This window comes from Mus caroli, unplaced genomic scaffold, assembly GCF_978045245.1.
Source record: "Mus caroli unplaced genomic scaffold, Mus_caroli_1 scaffold_8, whole genome shotgun sequence".
Classification (NCBI taxonomy): domain Eukaryota; kingdom Metazoa; phylum Chordata; class Mammalia; order Rodentia; family Muridae; genus Mus; species Mus caroli.
Window position 1 is genome coordinate 1,231,352 of NW_028227263.1, and position 23,458 is coordinate 1,254,809.

The 23,458-nt window shown below is 48.2% G+C and overlaps 1 protein-coding gene across 3 annotated transcripts in view; it reads right to left on the reverse strand.

Annotated features, from left to right (window-relative positions):
• Shank2 (SH3 and multiple ankyrin repeat domains 2) overlaps positions 1-23,458 on the reverse strand; it is a 453,640-nt gene that overhangs the window by 289,898 nt on the left and 140,284 nt on the right. For 2 of the 3 annotated variants that reach the window (XM_085841128.1, XM_085841127.1), the window contains exon 11: positions 2,069-2,135. In XM_085841128.1, the coding sequence (XP_085697254.1) occupies positions 2,069-2,135 (67 nt within the window). Of the gene's footprint in view, positions 1-1,243; positions 1,415-2,068; positions 2,136-23,458 lie in introns of all 3 variants that reach the window. The other variant, XM_085841131.1, reaches the window with a different exon arrangement.

Genomic DNA, 23,458 nt, shown 5'->3' on the forward strand with positions numbered 1-23,458 from the left:
CAAACAAACAAACAAACAAACAAAAAATCTAGAGCAAATGATGACCAGGTCTCAGGAGGAGGAGGCACTGTAACAGCAGAGGTAAGACAATGTGTACCAAAGGCTGAACTTCTGAAAAGTCAGGTGTCTTTTTCACAGTAAGCAGCCACTGATATCCAAGTCACATGACCTCTAAGGGGACACAACATCTTCAGTCCTTTTGACATCACCCCTGGAGCCTGGGGTGAGGGAGGAGCCACAGAAGCCATCAGTCTCTGAGGTCCCCCACTTTCTAAAGGGCCTGGGGGTGATTTCTGGACCCACTAATCTGCCAAGGTCTTCCCTGGAGGAGGTGGTCAGAGATCACACTGGTCATGGAGAGCTCTGACTCAGACATCTTTAACCCCTCATACTTCTGGTCCCTGTGGACATTCTTATGTGCTGAAGGAGTCTGCAGCTCCCTACACCAGACTGGAGTCTTAGGATACAGACTCCTGTCAGGGTCTTGTTGGGGCTCTGGACAGCCGTCAAACCCACCCCTTCAGGAGCCCTGAACAGTGACTGTCTCCCTCAAAAATGTATCTTTCCCTCTCAGCCTCCACAAGGCAGTATCATTTGCATTTCATCTGTGAGGTGTCCTGCTGGCACTGACTCCAACCTCATAGGATACTCTGGGAAGAAGTTCCCAGGCCTGCCATCCCTCAAAGGGAAGCCATTTCCCTCTGAAGTGGTAAAATATAAGGGAAGGTTGTAAATTAATACAGGACCTGTGGATGGTGCAACTGTTTCTGCAGGTAAGAACTCACTTGGTCAAGGTGAAGATGAATGCATGTGAGAGGACAAGATATCAACATTAGATTCAGCACCTGCCATCTGCTCACAGCTGGAATGAGGCTGAGGCAGGCAAGCATAGGGAATAGCTTGGGAACCTGGGACTCTGCTTGGTTTGAGCTCTACACACATCCCTCTTCTAACAATGCTGATGCTCAGAGCAGGGTACAGGGTGACACAAGCCCATCGTGTGGCTCTACATCACGTTCCAACTTCCCAGCAAGACAGATCCCAGCCACATTCGATGCAAGACACACATTCAACATGGTGAAGACGTAAAAGCAAGACAGAGTAGTTTTACTCACTCCCGACACCCAAAAGCAGGGTGAGGGCATAGGCAGTGAGAGGCAGATGCCATCTGCTTCTTCACAAGGCCCCAAGAAGCTCCATCCCAGAGCCCCTCCATGGGACAACTCCACCTTCAAGGGCTCACCACTGCCGGTCCAGTGGGGCTGTTCCCCGCTGCAGGTCCTGTGGAAGCCCAGCGCTGGAGGGCGCAGGCCAGCTGGCTCATCCACTGTGCAAGACTGGGCCCAGCCCATGGTAGGACGGTGGGAGCAGGGAGGAGCCCCCGAGATGGGCCTCCTGGTTGGTGCAAGTGGTACTAGAAAGGGGAGGGGGACACCAAGTAGAGGTGACGGGAGGGCAGAAGAGAGGACCTCACATTCTTCCCTCTCAGTTCCCACCCATCCACATATGAGTCTGTGCCTTCCAATAAGCACATCTAACCCAGCTCCCCAGTGCATTTCCTCCTTGGTATCCAGACAGTTTCTCTGATTTTGTTTTTGTAGTGTTTTTTAAAGACTGTTTGAGAAAAGCTTGGGGCTCATAGCAAACTTGAGAGGAAGGTATAGAGATATCCCCCAGCCCTCCCCCAACCACCATCTCCCCTAGGATCATCGTCACCTGTCAATTTTGCTAGACCCTAACCATCTGCAGAAATGCACAGCTACAGGCATACATTTTAAATCAATATTGGGAAACAAGAGAGTTGAATCAGGTGGGAACCCTAGACCAAACCCCAGCAGAATTCAAACATCCCCATCCCCATTCCCTGCACACTTCACATGTGCCTGTAGCAGGCACTGTCAGGAGAGAGGAGAGTGGTACTCTTCAAGGGAAGTGTATTACTCATTCCCCAAGGTCTTCACAACTCTCCCCACTATAAGGGAAGGACTCCCAAGGCTGAGAGCTCCACAAGTAGTCCCAGGAAGCACTCAGATGACAATGGCTGTGGTTTCTCCCCAAGCCTACTCACCAATGTCTGTCTCCTTGTGGTTCTTGATGTACTCTGCAAGTTCAAAGTTGCCCGCTATTATAGCCACCTGCAGAGTGAAAAATCACAGAATTCAACATCAGCTGCACAACCACAGGTCTCTTTGCGCTTACATCGTCAAACGCTGTCCTCATTTCATGTCTGTTGCTGTGACAGATACTTAGAGAAGGAAAGGTTTATTTGCCTTACAACTCCAGGTTAGAGTTGTAAGAAATGAGTCTCAAGAAAATGACCACACAATCCAAAGCACTTCAGCAGGAAAAAAATGTTGCCACCCACTGAAGCCAGCAGGCAGCAGGAGTCACACTGGATTTTTATTCCTAATGAAACCCTTTACATCTTGTGCTTTACCCAGGTGACCAGAGCTCAGCCTCACATCCTTACTTGCCTGGCTGGCTAATAGCCATGCAGTTTCTAGGAAGAAATAAAACTTGAGCATATATTTTGATTCCAAAATCTGCAAGCCAACTATTGGCTTCTTTACAATTTTTTAAATGTAGTTTTGTCTTATTTGATAGAAAAGAAAATACATTTTGCTTATATTTTCCACACAGCCAATTACTGAGGGGAAACTGAGGCAGGGACTTAAAGCATCAATCCACCGTCAGGAGCAGAGGGAGAATAAATGCATGGATGCTTGCTTGCTTCTACTGAGTCAACTTCTTGACTATTACACTGTTTAGGACTCCCTGACTAGGGAATGGTGCCACCCACCATAGGCTATACATCTTCCCACATCAATTAAGAATCAAGATAATGCCCACAGGCCAACCTGATCTAGATAGTTCCTCTCTTCCAGGTGATTCTAGATTGTATCAAATTGACAAAGTGAACCACCACAAAGGCCCGAGCCAAGGGATGCCTGGCCATCAATACTCATCATGTCACATCATGACATTTTGTTCCACTGCAATCTTTGTGTGGGAACAACTGTCTGTCCAGAGGCATGGGGACAGTCTACAGTGGCAGCAAGGGTTCAGAGGGTCTGTGAACTCCTCACTGCGGACTGTATTCTATGTATCAGAAGGCTGGGCTACTATCCCACCCACTCCCAGGAGTTCTTCTGTGAGGATTAATTATGATTGTCAACTTGACAGGGGGAATTTAGAACCCACCATGAAGACAGGCCTCTGGACATGTCTGAGGGAGTTTCTAGATTGGGTTCATTGAGGAGGGAAGAAGACCCATCCTGAGTGTGGAGGGCACCATCCTGTGGGCTGGATTCCCAGACTGAATAAAGAGAGAGGAAATAAACTGAACACCAGCATGCATCTGTTTCCTGACTACAGATGCAATGTGACCAGCTGCCTCATGGCCCTGATGTCATGCCTTCCCACCATGGAGGAGTTGGCCCTCAAACTGTGAGCCATAATGGAGGCTTCTCTCCTTACATTATTGCCTTTGTTGGGTATTCTGTCCTTCAAATGCTCTTAAGGCTCTCTGGGCACAAACTGTCCCACCCATGCACACAGCCTGAGGGTTGGGGATGCCGCTCAATGATAGAGAGCTTGAGAGCCTGCCTAACGGCAAGAATCCCTGAGCCCCACCTTCTAAAGCACCATGCGTTCTAAAGCAGATGTGGTGGAACAGGCTATAATCTCAGCACTTAGGAGGTAAAAGCAAGATGATCTCAAATTCAAGGTCATCCTTGACTACTTTGTGAGTTTGAGGCCAGCTTGGGCTATAGTATACCCTATAATAGAAAGGGGGAATGAAGTGAGAAAGGGAGGAGAGAGAGAGAGAGAGAGAGAGAGAGAGAGAGAGAGAGAGAGAGAGAGAGACCCAGCTAGAAAGCATCTCAGCATAGTGCTGTAGCTCTGCTGCCTACCATCTGACAGTCAGAAGCACTCAGCAAGTGACATCAAGTATCCAGGGAATGGTCCTAGAGCCCCAAATACAGACACTAAGCCAATGCCTACACTGCTCTAGAGCCCCTGGAATGAAGCCATTATAAGTACACCCACAACAAACCATAAGATGCAGGCTCAGAGTCATACACACCTACACTGAACTGACATCACATAGCAACATAAAGGAACCCTGTGGGGGTGGGTCTCCCCAAGAAGAAGCAGTCCTCGAGGCTGCAGCACTGACCTCTGTTTCCAGCTTCCTTGGGTTCTATAAGAAAGCAGGCTAAGCAAGCCAAAAAGCTGTACCCCATCATGGCCTCCGTAGCTGCTCCTGCCTCTGGTTTCTTGCCCTGTTTGAGTTCCTGTCCTGATTTCCTTGGATGAAGTGTAAGCCAAAAAAACCCATTTCCTTTCCAATGTGTTTGGTCATTATGCTTCATCATGGCAATAGAAACCCTAACTATGACAGGTCTCAAGAAAGTGACCTCAAAAATCTTAAGCATTTTGATAAGGCAGAAAGCTTTATTTCTGCAGAGGGGAATGTAACTATTCTTAAGCAAGGTCCCCCCTGGGATTTTATTCCTAATGCAAATGGATCTTCTGCCTTGCTCTGGGTGGTCAGAGCTCTGCTCTCCTTCCTACAGGACCGGCTGATTTAAAGCAGTAAGGCTGCTGAGTGAGTGTGATTTTCAGCAGAGAGTGAAACCTTGGGCAGTACTTTGATTCAAGAACATCTGACCCTAGAGGAATCTGGGTTTCTTCCAAGTTGCTTCTTTATATTTATTTAAGTAGAGTTTTGTTTTGCCTGGCCTTTTGATAGAACAGAGAGCAAGAGCCAGGTGGGGTCCCTTCTTTTACTATGAAGGCAGAGGCAGGAGGATCTCTTGAATTTAAGGCCAGCCTGAACTATGCAATGAGAACCTGACTCAGAAAAGACCATACATTTCCTTGACATTCTCATTCTCTCTCTCTCTCTCTCTCTCTCTCTCTCTCTCTCTCTCTCTCTCTCTCTCTCTCTCTCTCGTGTGTGTGTGTGTGTGTGTGTGTGTGTATTGTTCTCCCTTTTAAGAACCTCAGTGAACACAGATGGGGTAGGACTAGGAATGTAGTGTAGATAGATGTTTTTGAAACCATTACACACTGCAAAGGCTTTGGAGTGTACACTGGAAATACTAATTTTAAAGGAATTCATTTTCTCTCATCTGTATTACCTAAACAATGTATTAAATAAATATATACTCAATATGTGCATTATATATTAAATATACTTTAAACATATGTGTATATGTATATTTAGATATAACATTGGCATGTCTTTGTCTGTGTATAGATATACACATGGCTTGAGTGTAGGTGTGGTGGTTTGAATACACTTGGCCCAGAGGGTGGCATTATTAGGAAGTGTGGCCTCCTTGGAGTAGATATGGCCTTGTTGGAGGAAGTGTGTCACTATGGGGTTGGGCAATGAGAGCCTCCTCCTAACCATGTGAAAGTCTGTCTTCTCCTGGAAGCCTTCAGATGAAGATGTAGAACTCTTAGCTCCTCCAGCACCATGCCTGCTTAGACATTGCCATGCTCCCACCTTGATGATAATGGATTGAACCTCTGAACCTGTAAGCCTGCTCCAGTTAAATGTTGTCCTTATAGAAGTTGCCTTGGTCATAGTGTCTCTTCACAGTAATAAAACCCTAACTAAGACCGAATTTGGTACCAGGAACTGGGTATTCCTGTGATAGGCCTAACCATGCTTTTGTTTGGAAGAATGTGGATTTGAGGATTTTTTAATTTGGAAAGCCATGGAATGCTTTAAGTGGGGCTTAATAGGCCATCCTAGTAGGAATATGGAAGATAATGGTGATGAAAGTGACTTTAACTATGTAGGCCTGCTGACCCCAGAGGTTTTAATGGAAAAGAATGTTAGTATGTGGCTTACAGACTATTTTTGTGATATTTTGGTGAAGAATATGGATGTGTTTTGCCATTGTTCAAAGTGTCTGCCTGAGGCTAAGGCATAAAGATTTAGATTAATCACTTTGACAAAGGAAGTCTCAAAACAGCCTGGTATAAATTCTGTTGTGTGGTTACTAAAGTTCATTCTTATGAAGAACATTTTAATGAAAAGGAGCAAGCTGAGAAAGGACAATATAAAAGTATGGTTCAAGTAATAAAGGGCACCAGGAAGTAAAATTGAGCTGAATCCCATGTTCAAAGACAGAAACAGATTAAGAGAGTGGTGAATTTGAGGCAAGATCCTACCCAGCTAAGCTTAGGCCCAGGCATGGTGGTAGATACCTTTAATCTCAGCATTCAGGACACAGAGCCATGCAGATCTCTGAGTTTAAGGTCAATCTACAGAGCAAGTTTTCAGAGCAAGTTCCAGGACAGTCAAGCTTAGGCTGTGAGGGAGCTGAAAAACAGAAAGCTGGTAATAGAATAAGGGGCAGGGGGCATGTTCTAACCCTAGCAAGCAGCAGAACTCAGCAACTTTTGGCCATGTGGCTCTGGTTTTAGAGTCAAGAATAAAAGGGACTAATGGGACAATTGATGCTGGTTAGCTGGAGCTAAAAAAAAATTAGTGATGATTAAGACCAGCATCACTGAGGTAGAATCTTCTGGGAAGTATTTTCTGAGATCACAAAGAATCTGTGTTCCAGAGATAGCCAAGGCTGTACCTCATGCTGTAGGTGGTCTTGGTAATGTGTAAGAATCACCCAGGTGGCCGGGCGGTGGTGGCGCACGCCTTTAATCCCAGCACTTGGGAGGCAGAGGCAGGTGGATTTCTGAGTTCGAGGCCAGCCTGGTCTACAAAGTGAGTTCCAGGACAGCCAGAGCTATACAGAGAAACCCTGTCTCGAAAAACCAAAAAAAAAAAAAAAAAAAAGAATCACCCAGGTGGTATTGGTTTTAAAGTTATGGAGGTGTCTTGGAAAGCAGCTAAGACTTATCACTATGAGAGGCCAGGGAAAGCCATTGCTGAAGGTGCAGCCTCAGTTGCAGTTGATAGTCCAGAAGTGAAGGAGTTGTGCAAAGAAGCTGTTTGGCAACATGAAGAGAGCCTATGAGAGGCTATTGGTGCAAGCCTAGTTGCAACAGAAGACACCATCTTATTGGAGATGCCAGTACCATAGGATGACCATCAAGAACAGCAGCACCAGTGGAGTGGAATCAATTGAAAACTAGAATACTACAGAGGGCAGAGTTGGAAAAGTCACAAAAGCCCTTTGGAGGAACCCAGAATATCATGTGTGGATCCCAGACATTGAAATAAGAAGCTGTGAAACTGAAGGTGACTTGGAGACCCCAAAATGTTAAAGATGCCAGAGCCATGTAATACCTGCTGAGGAAAGCTGCTAACAGGGAGTGGAACCAGCCTAGGAGAAAGCAGTTTGTTGCAGTCAATAAAGCTGAAAGGAGTTGGACATCAGACTTGGAGATGCAGAGTTTGGTGTTTGCCCAGCTTGTTTCCTGTCTTGCTTTGGGAATTACAGTTAAATGATTGAATGAATCTCAGAAGAGACTTTGAACTTTGGGCTTTTAACATTGTTGAGACTGCCATAGTCTTTGGGGACTTTGGAAGTTGAACTAAATGTATTTTTAATATGCTATGACTAGTATGGCCCCCATAGACTCATGTGTTTGAACAAGCCTATGGGGCCTAGGGAGTGGAATATGGTAGATTGATATGCTTGGCCCAGGGAGTGGTACTATTAAGAGGCATGGCCTTGTTGGAGTAGGTGTGGCCTATGAGACCCCCATCCTTCTTTTTTTTTAGATTTATTTATTTATTATATGTAAGTACACTGTAGTTATCCTCAGACACTCCAGAAGAGAGCATCAGATTTCATTACAGATGGTTGTGAACCATGTGGTTGCTGGAATTTGAACTCAGGACCTTCGGAAGAGCAGTCGGTGTTCTTAACCACTGAACCATCTCGCCAGTCCCGAGGCCCTCCTCCTAAACCACATCAGAGCCAGTCTTCTCCTGGCAGCCTTTAGATGAAGATGTAGAACTCTCAGCTCCTCCAGTGCCATGCCTGCCTGGGGACTGCTATGTTCCCATCTTGATGATAATGGAATGAACCTCTGAACCTATAAGCCAGCCCCAATTAAATGTTGTCCTTATAAGAGTTGCTTTGGCCATAGTATCTCTTCACAGCAATGAAACCCCAACTAAGACAATAGGAGTGTTTGGAAAGAGGAGGGGAAAGTAGCTAAGGGAACAAGACTGTGGAGTAGGGTGAAGAGGACCAAAGCTACAACGTGGATTTGTGTGAAAACACCACAGCAAACCCATCACTTTATACAACTAAGTCACACCGATGAAGATGCTGACAGAGGCATGTTCTCAGCTGGAGAGGAGAGGGTATGCTAGGGGACCTTGGAAAACCCATTCCCGCTCTAAAGTGGCATAGAACTTACTGGAAATGAGTTCTAGCACTCTGTAAAAGGTAGACCCAGCAGCAGGTGAAACTATTAAAGCTAAGGACGTTTCTCGGCATGGCATTGAGGGAGCAACCATCATTCCCACTGCTCATGGTGACAGGCAAAGAGCAGGACGGGACCACAAGGCAGAAAAAAGCCAGAGTGGAAGGTATAGCAGTGCCATAGCCTGTCGGGGTGGGTAGAACAAGAGGCCCATTCACCCTGAATTAAGGAACAGTCAGTACATGGCTGGAAAGCCACTTCCTAAAGGACTCAGGTTGGCAGGGACAGAAGAGATGTACCTGCTGCCATATAAGCTACCAAGGCTGAAGCCTCCACATGGTTCTGTGTGAAGTAATTATGTCTGCTATGCAAATGAAGTTGATGTAAATATTTATGACTTGCTTGCTTGGTTCTCTCTGGGGAACCTCCAGGCAGCAGTGGCCACCCAACCCCCCTCCACCACTGCCTGTCCATGCTTCCAAAGATGTCTTCAGAGGGAGGGAAGGGCCAGAGCTCCGTAGTCCACTGAGGCTGTAGGGCTAGATGTGAGAGAAGACAGAAGGATGCTGTCTTCTTTGATTTCAGCCATGTTTGTCAGTAAGAATAACTCAGTAACAGAGCAAATGTCATAGGCACCTGTTCCATGCACTGCTTTGAGCTGCTGGGCAGAAGAGGAAGGTAAGACAATGGGGTCCCGGGACATGTCCATCACAGAGCAGGATGTGCCTGTGCCAGTTAATTTTTGTCAACTTGGCATTAGTTAGAATCATCTGAGAAGAGGAACCTCAACCAAGAAAATGCCTCCATCACATAGGCCTATGGGCAAGCTATAATGCATTTTCTTGGCTAATGATCAATGAGGAAGGGCCCAGCCCATGGTGGGTGATGCTACCCCTGGGCTGGTGGTACTATGTTATACAAGAAAGCAGGCTGAGCCAGCCATTAGGAACAAGCCTAGAAGCAGAGTTCTTCTACAGCTTCTGTTTCAGTTCCTGTCTCCAGGTTCCTGCTTTGAGCTCCTGCCCTGATTTCATAGATGACTGTATGCTAACTTGTGAGCCAAATAAACTCCCTCCTCCTTGAGTTGCTTTTTCTCATGGTTTTATCACAGTAACAGGGAATCTAAGACAGTGTCAAAACCAAGGTATTGGCTCAAGCCAAGAAGGGTCAGATACTCCCCTGGCCCTGATAGGGCAGAGGATATGTTAAGACATTTCACCAACCGCACGTTTAACATGGCAGGATGTATAGCACCAGGCTGGTGCTAACTCCCAGTCACCAGCCCTCCTCGTCCTGTCTTTTCCATGAGGCCTATGCATGTGATGTGTGGGTGGTGACCCTTTGAGGAGACTCCAGGTGCCTCCCAAGAGACCCTCAGTGGGACTCCTTTATGGAAAGCCAGGGTAGATCTGACCTGATCCCAGAGCTCAGGGAGCTCTACCCTCACAGGGCCCTTGGAACCTTGAGGACTCAGGACACTCAGTAGACAGGGACATGCCCTTCTCCATCATGATCCCCTGTTGAGGCAGGAAAAGGTGCTTATCTGGCTCCAGTCCACAGAGCTGACTGGCCAGCAGAGCATCCAGGAAATGAATCACCTGAGAAGGCACAGTTCCCATGTCACCGGATCCTCTAGCTCTGGGGAGGGAGAGACGTGTCATCTGTTTTCATAGCTCAGAAACTGACAAGCGTCTTCTCTGTGGCGCCTCAAACACTTACACTTAACATTAATTTCATCTCACGCTCTTTGAAGCATGGCTTCTAAATCCATAACCTGCCAATCACACCCTACGAGTCAGGCTCACGGGAAGAGACTCAACCTCACCCACCAAGCTCAGACCACGCCTGGGAAGGATGGCATTGCTGTCACAGGCAGCACACAGGCATCCCAGCCTGCTCAATAGACCTCAGGGAAATGCCACAGGCAGGTCAGAGCCCTGCATCCTACCAAGCCCCAAGACCTCCTTACACACCAGAGCAGCACTTCAACACTGTACCTGATGGAACAGGAGGTGCCCTGAAGCAGCACCCAGAAGTCCCAGCTCACTCTCTCTGTCTCTATCTGTCTGTCTGTCTCCCTCCCTCCCTCCCTCCCTCCCTCCCTCCCTCCCTCCCTCCCTCCCTCCCTCCTTCTCCCTCCTGGCTGATGCTTACTTCAATTTTCTCTTCATTATAGTTTCAAGGAATCCCTTCACCTTCTGGGTCCTGTGCCCATTCCATCAGAAGAGTTTGTGTGTGGAGGGGTATAAGGTCCTGCTCTTCTTGATGTCCCTAATACAGTGCACCCGACTAACCCTGGAACCAAAGACTCAAGGACATGGCAGTGGAAGGAGTCAGGGCACCATGGAGAGAGGCTGAGGATTGTGCAGGTCCTGCACAGGACACCTTGCTGGATGATGCATAGGAGCCAGGTGTGTTGTGGGCCAGGGGCTGGGCAGCACAGCAGCCAGAAGAGCTATTCTCTCCAGTCCCTACAGATGTGTTAGCTGGCACCTCAGCCTACCCCAGGGCACCTGCCTGTTTCCCAGCTGGGGTCACTGTGAACTTGCTTTGTCCTAGATTAGTGTGCATGCTGAGCTACCCTTAAGGAGTGTGCTTATCAAAGTCACACTTGGACTTGGACTTCAGCCTGGAATAGCTGCAAGAGTTCATTGTGCATGGTTTATAAGCCTGGGAGTCTCCTGGGTAACATCCCTCCTGCCCCACAGGCTACCTAAAAGAATGAAGAGCTCCAAGAAAACTCCAACAAGTAAACCTGGTCCTGGCTGAGGGGGAGGGGCAGCAAAGTATTTTCTCTGAGTATTTCTTCTCAAAGGAAGATTTGAGAGACTGCCACCTTTGGCCCTGCCCCTTCATTCCCTTGGTTTCCTGCTGCAGGGCAGTTGGCACCCTGGGGTCACTGCCTCCCTACTGTGTACCAAGGGGCGTTCACTCTGCATTGTGGAGCTGAGCTTGCCCAAGCTTGGCCAATGACTCCTCTTCTCATTGTCCTCTCAACAGTCTCCTCTTAGATCCACAGCCAGAGCACAGAGGAAAGCCACTATACTCTACCCTGCCCCAGCTTACGAGGCTGTGCCTCAGCTAGCAGGTGGGCAGCTTTGCCATCCCCACTTCCCCTCCCATCCTAGAGAAAAAGCCTCTGCAGAAAGGAAGAGGGCAGCTCAAGGCAACCACATCTCCTCTCTTATTCTGATTGACACAGAAGCCTGGGGACATAGCAGATTACCAGAGCTGGGTACGGATGTTTAAACACAAACTTCTTCAGTGAGTGGGGAGGTTGAGTGGTGCCTGGCCCAATAAGTTCAGAGATTGCTTACCACCTCAGACCAACTCCACAGGAGGCTTTGCCCATCTCCAGGATAAAGCCTGTGAAGTCTGTAGACAACAATGTCCTGGGACTGACAACTGTGACAGGGCTGAGGAGAGATCCCACCCTAGGCTGTGGTGACTTTGATGGGCCATTTTAGGGAACTGAGAGCCAGTCTCTAGCCACACACCCAAACACACACACACACACACACACACACACACACACACACACACACACTACGCACTAAATAAACATACATAAAATTCAAAAGAAAATACACCTGCAAAGGAGCAATCATGGTACCGTCCCTAAGCACTCCATTTGCATGTCATTTACATACTGATACTATCAGTGGTCAGCTAGAGGTGATCTGAAGCACCCTGACCATACAAGTCCTGTTCAACATCACTTCCTTCTCTAGAAGGATGTAAGCATTGGGGTGGTTGATCTGTTTGTCAACTTACTGAATCTGGAAAGAATTAAGAGCTATACTCTGGGTGGGACTGTGAGGGCATTTCCTGGAAGGACTAACTGAAGAGAGGAGAACCTCCCCCTAAGTGGGCAGTGGCTTCCCATGGCAGCTCAGATAGAAAGAGATCTTGGGGAAAGACCTGCTACCTGTTTGCCTTGGTGTTTGGCTGGTGAGTGTGTCTGTCCTGTTCCTGCTGCTGCCATCCTTTGAGCTGTCAGAACCCAACTTCTTTGTCTCCGGTATGGACTGGAGACAGCTCTCCAGGAATCTTCTGAGCCTTCAGCACCAGATTGGGATGCTGAGGTGCCCAACCTTGTGGATGTGCAGCTAGCTACAGAGCTCCCAGCCTGCACGGTGTAAGACAGCCACTGCTGGACTACCCAGACAGTATCATGTAAACCAACCTAATACATATCTGCTCTATCCATTCCAGTCCTTTCCAGAACCCAAATACAAATATCCATGGGTCTGGCATATGGCAGGATCTTAGAACTGATCTCCATGGACATTGAGGGATAACTACACTCCTGAACAATATGCTATCACACTAAGTTATAACAGGTTCTGAGCATTGCCACTCTAGGCTTGCCCATGTGACTGTTGCAGGGTGGCAGAGCTGTCAGGTGCAGGCCACTGTCAATGTAGGCCTCAAAGCGGCCTGTGCTCACCTAACTTCTTCCTCATATCCTCCATCCTCCAGGAGGTCAAACTGACTTCCTACATGGTAACCCCAGGATAGACTTTCATGTGGCAAAACCCAAATCCCCTACTCTTCCTGAGTCTGGCTTTGGACCTTCCACACCCATGTACACATAATTAAAGTTAAAATTAATCCTTTTTTAAGACAAGAAAGAGGCTCACAGTTGCATGTACCCTGGAGTCTGGAGCTGGAGTCCAAGCCCAAACTTCTCAGATGGCACAGCACGATCTGGTTAAGATAGCTTTACAGTAAGCACTGGTGCTATGAATGTCTTTCCCAGGGATTCTGGGCACCATGCCAGGCTCCTAATTACAAGGGAGCCAGGTTGTTGGGCCAGTAGTTGGGGCTAGGAGATCCCATTTGAGGAGAAAAGTAGTCTTCTACATTGACCTAACCAGCAAGCGAAGCTACACGATGGCCTAACTGGTCTACCTTCATTCCAGGGTCCAGTTTCCAGCAGAGACATGGAAAGCTGGGCCAAGTAGAACATCTGCCATCTCCTTGGAGGGTGTCCACCTGCCTGGTCCATTGTGCATAGAGGGGGATTCCATTCAATGGCATACAGTTTCCTGTCATAAATGACATCCTGTCTGATGTCAGAGACATCAGAGAAACATCCAAGTCTGTCTCGGTCATTGAAATGAAATGAAAATGTGAGTCCCTGAACTTGTTCCCTAGAACCATTGAAAAATGCTGGTCTGTGTTGATGATCCTAGAGTTGAGGAGGCAGAGGCAGGCGTATCCCTGAAGCTCAGTGGTTAGCCAACTTAGCTGAAATGGTGAACTCCAGGTTCAGGGACAGACTCTGTGTCCAAAGGGGCTGAGGGGCTGGAGAGGCGGCTCAGTGGTTATGAGCAGAAAAACCCTGGCTGCTCTCACAGAGAACCTGGGTTCGATTCCCAGCACCCACATGGTGGCTCCCAACCATCCGTAACTCTAGTATGAGGAGGAGTCTGACTCCCTCCTCTCGCCTCCACAGGCACATCACACACATGCTTGTTGAGGTTCCCCCTGCACAGAGCTGTCTCCTAGGTGATCCCAAATCCAGTCAGGCTAATAATGAGGACGAGCCATAACACATGTTCGGCCATTGTGCTCGAACATGTGACTCAGCAAACATACATGTGTGAACGTGTACTCATGAACACACACACACAGATGGGGGAGGGGAGCATCAGAGAAATGTGGAAGCCTCCTTGTGGTTCTTATTCTAATTATCACCATATCTTACATTATCCAAATGTGGCTACATACTAAGCAATAAAATGTGAATTTCTCCTCTGACACTGCAATGGCTTTGAAGGGAACCTTCTATTCCCCTGGGTTTCCACAGAAATCCCTCAACTCCCCAGTGTTTGCAGATAGGGTCTCTAAGAGGAGACTTGACAGCTCAGCTAGCAAATGCTCTGTGCATCCACAGGACACTAGGGTGTTCCCATTTGGCCTTGAGGTAAATGTGGCAGTTCCCACTTACAGAGCAGAAGGAATAAGGATTCAGAGAGGCTAAGTCAGGGACGGAGCTGTTTTCCAGACTGACTCTGACAATTGTGGCCCTGAAGAAGGTGTCCACTTATGGAGCAGGAGGAATAAGGACCCAGAGAGGCTAAGTCAGGGACAGAGCTGTTTTCCAGACTGGCTATGACACTGTGGCCTCAAAGAAGGTTTTGGTCACAGCAGTGGCCACTCATATGTACTCCTCTCATCTGATTGGGTCTCACAGCATGAGAAGGCTGATTGATTGACAGGTGAGAAAGTAGGATTTCCATTACCTAACAGTAGACCTCATCTAGTTGACCATTAAGAGGGGGTAAGAGAGATGCCATCATCTGAATAGCCTCCCTGGGCTCTAACTGCAGAAAAAATTCCAGTGTTTGGGACAAGGCTCAGCCTTCTGCTCGAGGAAGCCAGAAGAAGCACCTGATGAGATCAGCTTCAGAGGTAGAAAACAGCCCAATTTTCCAAATACAAAGGAGAGAAGTGACAGCTAAGATCAGTGGTGTGTGTGTATGTGTGTGTGTGTGTGTGTACACAAGCACCCTCATATGCACGCATGTGTGCACAATGTGTTAGCTTGCTGAGCCACAAGATAGAGTACCATAGCTGAGAATGTTATAGCTTATGCTCATTATCAACCTGATTGGATTTGGAGTCACTTAGGAGATACATCTCTGTGCAAGTCTGTGAGGGTGTTTCCAGGTAGGTTCAACTGAAGGGGGAAGACATACCCTGAGCATAGAGAGCACCATCCCATGAGCTGGCATCCTGGACTGAAGAAATAGAAAACACAAGCTAAGGACCAGCATGCATGTTTCTCTGCTCCCAGGGTGGGATGTGAGCAGCTGCCATTCCCACTAGATGTCTTCACATCCTCCATAGGCATGTCTTATTGTGATAGACCCCTTCCTGGATTTACTTCTGTCGGGCATTTTGGTACACCACCACTGTTTGCTCAACAGCTCTTCCCGCCCAGATGTCATGGTGCTCAGGACACAAAGATAGAGAAGCTGCAGCCCTCCTGCTCATTGTTAGGGACCCCAAGGCCTAATGGGTGCCTTAGAACCCAGACAGTGCAAAACCACATACACACTGAGAAATTTACCTCTTTGCTCAAAAGAACATTCCTGCTTCTCTCTGGCATACCCAAACAGCCAGCATCCCTCACTACCATTGTGCTTTGGCAGCTATGGTTAAATGAAGCAGGAACCACATGAACTCAAGCTCTGCCATGAACCAAGATGCTCCTGAGTGACTAATAGGCAGGAATCTTATGCCACAGGTATACTCTGGACAAGGAAAATGGCTATGTCCGGGGTGGGATGGAACAGTTCAGTGCTGGCTCCACCTCCACACAGTGTGGCCCACTACTTAAAACTTGAGGTCTCAGCCGGGCGTGGTGGCACACGCCTTTAATCCCAGCGCTCGGGAGGCAGAGGCAGGCAGATTTCTGAGTTCAAGGCCAGCCTGGTCTACAGACTGAGTTCCAGGACAGCCAGGGCTATACAGAGAAACACAGTCTTGAAAAACAAACAAACAAACAAACAACCCCCTCCCCCCCCCAAAAAAACCCAACAACTTGAGGTCTCTTCCTGAAAATGTCCATGTCATAATTTTGGATAGAGATTACAGATGACTAAAATAACCTACAGGGGGGGATTCACACTATTTTCCATTCACACTACACATACATGAACTAGTTCACATCATTTAGCGATGGAGGAAAGTCACACAGCCTAAAATCAGGTCTACCTGGAGACATACAAACTGGAGTTTTGAGGGGATGTTACTGGCTCAACTTCTATAAGTAACTGGGGAAAATAAAAACAGTTTCATAAACATCACCATCACTCACAAGCCACACTGGGGAACAGCCTCTAAACTATAAATCAAAGTTGTGCTGGATCACAGAAGCCACGGCTTCCCCTGGATACCACGGCTGTTTGGCAGCTGCAGGTCCTGGAACCAGAGACAACTAAGCCTGGCTGACTCTGTATCCCTTTGTCTTTGCTTTACAGAGTCTCGAATGTCACCCAGGTAGGCCTCAAATTCTTGTCATCCTCCTGCCTCAGCCTCCCGACAGCAGGTTTGACGGGCTCACCACTCTAAGCCTCCCTGATTCTGTCAGTAGAATGTCTTCCACACTCTCCAGCAAAGAGAAAGAAAATAAAGCAAAACTCACTCCTGCCTCCTCCCGCATCACCAGCATCCCTGCAAACCCCCAGTGTTTATAAATAAATCCCAGAGAGAAGGGGTCCTTCGGGGGGGGGGGAGATATCACACTTTTAATGAGCCCCAGAGCCAGAGTAGAAACTCCTTAGGTATCAGACCTGCTCCCACCCCTTCCCTCATTTCCCTTGTCACTGTTGGTCTGCTCTGAAGACACTTGGATCCCCAGGGCCCACCTACCCTAAAACACATGGAATGAATATATGTAATGTAAATGCCACACAATTAAATAACTGAAAATTTCACTTTGACACCTAAAAGGATATTTTTTTAAAAATCAAAAGGTGTTTTCTTTGCTAAAACCATCCCAAGAGCAGCTGCCTGAGTTCCTTCACCCATTTGTAGGGACAACTGGTATCACTGGCTTTTAAAAATGTCCTTGCAAATAAGTTAAAACCACTAAAAATGTCAGTCAAGGATTCACAGTTTCCAGCTTTGACATTTGGTGGCTAAAAGATGATTTGGGGGTTAGACATTGGTTCTAAAACCTGCAACTTCATCCAGAAGCCCCTTAAATAGGCATCCTTTGTGTGGGGTTTAGGGATGGTAACTAGGGAGATGGCTTGGTAGATAAGATGTTTGCATGACGACCGGAGTTTGCATCCCTAGGATCCAGGTAAAAAGTCAGGTGGGTACACCAGAGACAGGAGGATTCCTGGAGTGTGCTGGCCACCCTGTCTCAGGGAATCTGTCAGCTCCAGGATCAGGGAGGGACCTGGAAAAACCTCATAAAAACAGGGTGGAGAGCCGGGCGTGGTGGCGCACGCCTTTAATCCCAGCACTCGGGAGGCAGAGGCAGGTGGATTTCTGAGTTCGAGGCCAGCCTGATCTACAAAGTGAGTTCCAGGACAGCCAGGGCTATACAGAGAAACCCTGTCTCGAAAAACCAAAAAAAAAAAAAAAAAAACAGGGTGGAGAGTGACTGAAGAAGACACTGCCATTGAACATGGTCATCACAAGCACCTGTGCATATGGCGGCATTGGGCATGAGTGTTAGGAGTGTCAAAGCATATACATTAGGAACAGTGTGGCTTAGCAGAGTTCAGGGTTCAAGTAGCTCTTCCATTTGGATCTGTGTCTCTCAATTTCCATCAAGGGCTACTACTCTGCCCCAACTGCTGTCTGATTGCTTAGGCAGCATGCACCACACGTCAGCAGAGCAAGCCCTGGGCACCAGTAAATATTCCAGGCAGCCACATGGGCAGTCATCACTCCTGATCATGTTTTAGTGGAGCCATCAACACTGTGGAGCACGCACAGAACACTACAGAGTAGAGGTTTGGGTTGGGGGCTGCTAGGGACAGAGCACAGACTCCAGCCTGACACAGTGGCTCTGTAGCCCAGAGACCTTTATTCTACACCTGTTGCTGCCCTAGGGCTAAGGTCAGCCCAGCCACATGGCTGAGGATCCAAGCGTTTTGAGGCCAATCCTCTCAGGCTCCCTTGTCTCTTAGACACAATCTGTGTGAGGCCAGGATAATGTTTATTACCAGCTTCCTGGTCAGAGGCTGAGGGATACCACTCACCCACAGCTACCCTCATCCCAGAGCTCTTCTGGATTGCAGAGGAAGGCCAGGGACCCTGAGCTGCTACAGATAAGCCCATTGGTACTGCAAAGGCCTTGAAAGCAAGCACTGGAGACTGAGAAAGGACATCATCTCAGTGACTGACAGCTGCAGGCACCTTCCAGGCAATGTGACCTTCACTCCCAAGATGCCCTCCTGGTAAAAAATCACATTTTGGTAGTTTCTCTAGACTTTTAAGAGTTCATGTGGGGATCTGAGGGTCACCTGCTGGTCTCAGCTGCCGGCTTTGCATGGCATTCCTGGAGCTTTCTGGGTACTGCTTGCCCACGTGACAAAACCATCTCTGAGAGCTGATGGAGCTGATCCAAACACTAAAGTCTGCTTTTAAATCCAGCGCTTAGTCTCCTGGGGATACTTAGCTGCTGGCTAGGACTCTCATCTCCAGTACACAGACCAACCATTTCCAGATCTGCTGGTGTATGTCAGTATTCTGTACACACACACACACACACACACACACACACACACACACACCCCTTAGCAACTACATACTGGCACCTTACATTTTAATTCCTTTGGTTATGATTCAAGGTGCCATCTGTGGACAGATAATGAGGGACAATAATCTGAGAATAGCCATCAAGGCGTGTATGCAGCAGAGTTTCAGTGTCAGTGCCTGGGAGCTGCTGGCAGGGATAGGAGCCACACCAGGACAGGCCTTGTGTCCCCATCTACTGCTCAGACTGAACCCAGCGGACCTGATGAGAAGACATTAGGCTCACTTGACACCACATCACCTCAAACCAGTTGAGTTGTTCTTAGTTACTTGAAAGGAGACTCTCTCGTGTGTCCACACAATCCAGGAAAGAGTTGCAGGCAACAGGCCTCAGCAGAATGCAGGAAACCTGCTGGGCCCAAAGAGAGCACTCACCCACTGCCTGCCAAGCTGGGTGAGAGGACAGTCCTCTGGGCTGTGACAAAGGAGGTGCCCACCCCACCCCACCCCATCCTACCCCACCCAGCAGCATACATAAGCCCAGCAAATTAAAACTGTGGTCAAGGTCACACTTTAAAATGGATTGGCTAGGGCTGGTGAGATGGCTCAGTGGGTAAGAGCACCCGACTGCTCTTCCGAAGGTCCAGAGTTCAAATCCCAGCAACCACATGGTGGCTCACAACCATCCGTAACGAGATCTGGCGCCCTCTTCTGGAGTGTCTGAAGACAGCTACAGTGTACTTACATATAATAAATAAATAAATCTTTAAAAAAAAAAAAATGGATTGGCTATTTGGCTAGTGGCCGTCAGATATCAGACATCCTTTTTCATTTCGCGTGTTCTCCCATCTCTGATTTGGGAATGTAACCCTGGGACCAGCAGGCATGTGTGTGCATGCCTTTTGCATGTTCTTTCTCATTCACATTGTGCTCATCAGTCAGCTGCTAGGCCAGGTTCAGCTAGGAAGTCCTGCAGTAAAGGATCAGAGGAGTGTGCAGGAGTGCTAATCCCCTCTTACCAGAGGTTTATGCAAAGCCACTGCAAACCCCCTGTGAATCAGAGGGATAAACAACCTCAGTCCTCTGCCTTGGTGTATGGATAGCAGAGACCACATAACCAAGCCCCTGTGGCATTTTATGCCAGGTTTAATCTGGGAGTCAGGGAGAGGTCAGGTGGGTGTGGGAATAACCCAGGAGGAGCAAAGTGGGAGCCCAGACCCAAGAGCCCCTCCTCTTCACATGCACTGTTGACCTGTCACGTGGTCACACAGAAGAAAAGCATGTGGCGTTTCTAGACTGCAAAGCTAGCCAAGTCCTGGTTATCTGCAGCACATACACATTCGCGCGCGCGTACACACACACACACACACACACACACACACACACACACACACACAATCAACCTTTCATGCAGGGAGCACAGCAAGCTTCAGAAATGATTCCCAGAAACTCTAATGGAGCATGATTGACTAGAGCGAAGGTGCTATTACAATTATCCACCTGTGTCACTGAATGGCGAGAAGGTACCCCCTTCACCACAAGCAGTGCTGCCATCCATCCACACTTCTGGCATGCGCACTGAGAGCAAAAATTCACTTGACCTGGGAGGCCTGCAGGTACTTCCCCAGAAGATGAGTTCCTGGAGCTGTGAAGACATGGAGCCCAGCAGGTCCCTGCACTGTGACATCTCCCTCTACAAAGAGACACAGCATCCCCACTGCGCTTGGACTTTGGAGTGTGCATGCCAGCGGGCCATGGTACACCATGGTGTGCACTATTTGACTCTTCCAATGCAAAGGAAAAGGGGAAGATATCCGGGAAGAGCTGCTGTGCATTAGGGCTGTTTTGTGGGGAGAGGATGAGTCACCTCTTACCCCATAGACACTGAAAACCCACACCCAGGCCCAAGAGACTGACTGCCAGCCTGTGTTTTAAATGTTCTCACTTGCTGAAGCACCTGAGGGAATAAAGCAATTGCTAAACTGTGGGTGTTCCACAGACACAGAGGCCACCAGGATGGACATGGCAGCAGGGAGCATCCAGCTCCCAGCAGGGAGCTTTCTGCATAGAAACTTCAGGTCACTCAAGTTTGCACTGCAAGCCAAGACCACAGGGAGCACTCTCAGCTCCTCTTCCTACAGAGGGAACCAGAAGCAGATGAGCTTGCCCATCTTAAAGTTGATCAAGTCCTTGGACCACAAAGTCACCAGACACGCTTAGTACTGGCAGCGGGTCCAGGTACAACCACCATTCAGGTCTCCTCTTTTATTGATTATGAGATGCAAATTAATGTCCTTCAGGTCTGTCTGGCCAAGGCCTAGGGCTCACGGTGACTCCCACTCCTCAGAGTAATGGAATTACAAGTGGAGCTATAACACCTAATGTGGATATATTACATATTGTGTATGAATGTCTTACTTGAATGTATGTATGCATATCTGGTGCCAGCAGAAGGGCCTCAGATCCCCTGGAACTGGAGTCACAGATGGTTGTGAGCCACCATGTGGGTGCTGAGAATCAAAATCCCATCCTCTGGAAGAGCAACCAGTGATCTTAACTGCTGAGCCATCTCTCCAGCCCCATGACTATCTTTCATGCAATGTATCAAGAGTTACCAACTCAAACCTGGTGACTGGCAGTTTCCAAAGCCACAGAGGCTATAGTTTATGTAAGGGGTCCAGGTGTGACAAGGCCCAACTTCTAGTCCCAGATTCAAGTTTGCTGACGGTATGGCTTTGGCCCTATAACTTATCAGGAGCCTATTTCCTCACTATAAAAAGAGGCAGAAACATTCCCTGTCTTGCCAGTGACATAGTAATTGCTGTATTTACTCCTGAATAGTAAAGACCTTCAATAAACTACAGTGCCTGCCACATGTTTTAAAACACTCTTATGCATGATAGAGGAATGTGCTTTATGTGTGTGCAAATTTGTGTGTATGTGTTGATAGAATTAAGGTGTCTTTCTCTACCTCTCTCCACCTTATTTTTTGAGACAGGGTCTCTCACTGAGCCCACAGCTCAGCCTTGGCTCAGGGGGCCAGTGAACTAGTCTTTGCCCCTTAACAACATGTGGGGCGCCGCTAATCTTCCGGTGCTGAGTCATTTCCTCAGCACCAACTAGTAAACACCTAGTCTGCGCCTGCGCTGGAAATCCCCGCCCCGGGCAGCTCCGCCTCAGGGATGGGGTGATCAGTGTTGAGCCAATCATGGCTTGCTACGTCCGAGGCGGGGAGAATTTCTTATAAAAGGGAGGGGCTCGGACTGCCTGGGGTCTCCGGTTGTTGTGAAGCTTATGCTCTCCCTCTCAAGACGCATAAAGCTTGCTGCAGAAGAACCCTATCGTGTGTGGTGTCCTCATTCGCGGGCGATTCAGAGAACACTCACATCTGGTGCCGAAATCCCGGGAAAACGAAGAACAGAAGAACATCGCGAGCACCGTCGGAGATCCCCCGGTGACGGGGAGGGTCCAGAACTGCAGGAACTACGTCTCGGAAAGGTATGCCTGAATTTTACCTGACCCTTTCACACTCCCTTCAACTAACTGGGCCGTGGGAGGGATTGCCCGAGGCTTTAATCATCGTCCTCGTGGCCTTGGTTGTATGGTTCCTAGCCCTCTTCTTTTGTGAACATAGAAGGTTGTGTTAAATTGAAGTTCTTAATTGCAGTCTCCTTTAGAGTATCATGGGGGCTTCTCAATCAGTACAAACTTCATTAAAAGAACTTCTCAAAAGAAGGGACCTGAAGCTTGGGGATAGAGTTCTTCGCCGCTTTGTTGAGGAAGTTGATCGAGTAGCTCCCTGGTATGCGGTGTCAGGATCTCTGACACTGCCGTCATGGAATAAGCTAGGCAACGATCTAGAAACCTGTTCAGACCTCAGGTTGGGAGTTAAGGCCATATGGAAACTAGTTAAGAGTTGTCTTGAAGATGAGGCCTGTGAAGAGGAGCGAAAGAAAGGGCAAAAGGTTTTAGAAGCTATGCAGGAAGGTATGTCAGAATCCGAGCGTAGTGAGAGGATGGGTGTGCGCACAAAAACCGTAAAAAAGGCAAAAAAGGGAAGTGAAAAAGGACCTCCCGGGAGAAATAGAAAGGGAGAGAAGGGGAGCAGCAAGCCCGGGTTATATCCGACCCGAGAACTGGCTGCCCTCCACCTAAGAGATACCTCGGATTCTTCCGAAACCGAGGACAGTAAACTGACCTCGGAGGAAGAGGGCGAGTTAGAAGAAGAAGCAGTTAGATATAAAGGAGAAAGGTATCACCCAGATGAAGGCGGGCGACCTAAGTCAAGTAAGCCCGCGTCCGGTGTCTCCTCTAAGGATAGGAGATTGTTGGCTGCTGCCATTCCCTCCGCTCCCCCACCTTATGAGGCCCGGTCATCCACAATTTCCTTTTTTCCCCAAAAGATCCTCCGCAAGCTACACTTAGCGTTTCCTGTTTATGAACAAGAAGGGGGGAGAATCTACGCTCCTGTAGACTATAGTCAGATAAAAGATCTTGCAGAATCAGTAAGAAAATATGGTCCCAATGCTAATTTTACTGTTATGATTCTTGAAAGAATGGCACAAACTGCCATGACACCTAGTGATTGGCAAATGGTGGTTAAGGCCGCCTTGCCTACTATGGGACAATACATAGAATGGAAAGCCTTGTGGCATGAGGCAGCCCAGTCCCAGGCCAGGGCCAACGCAATAGCCCTTACGCAAGAGCAGCGGGATTGGACATTTGACCTTTTAACAGGCCAAGGCCCGTGGGCCGCAGATCAAATTAATTACCATTGGGGGGCGTACGCCCAGATTTCCAGCACAGCCATACGGGCCTGGAAGTCACTTAATCGCAAGGGAGAAACCACCAATCAGCTTACAAAAATTGT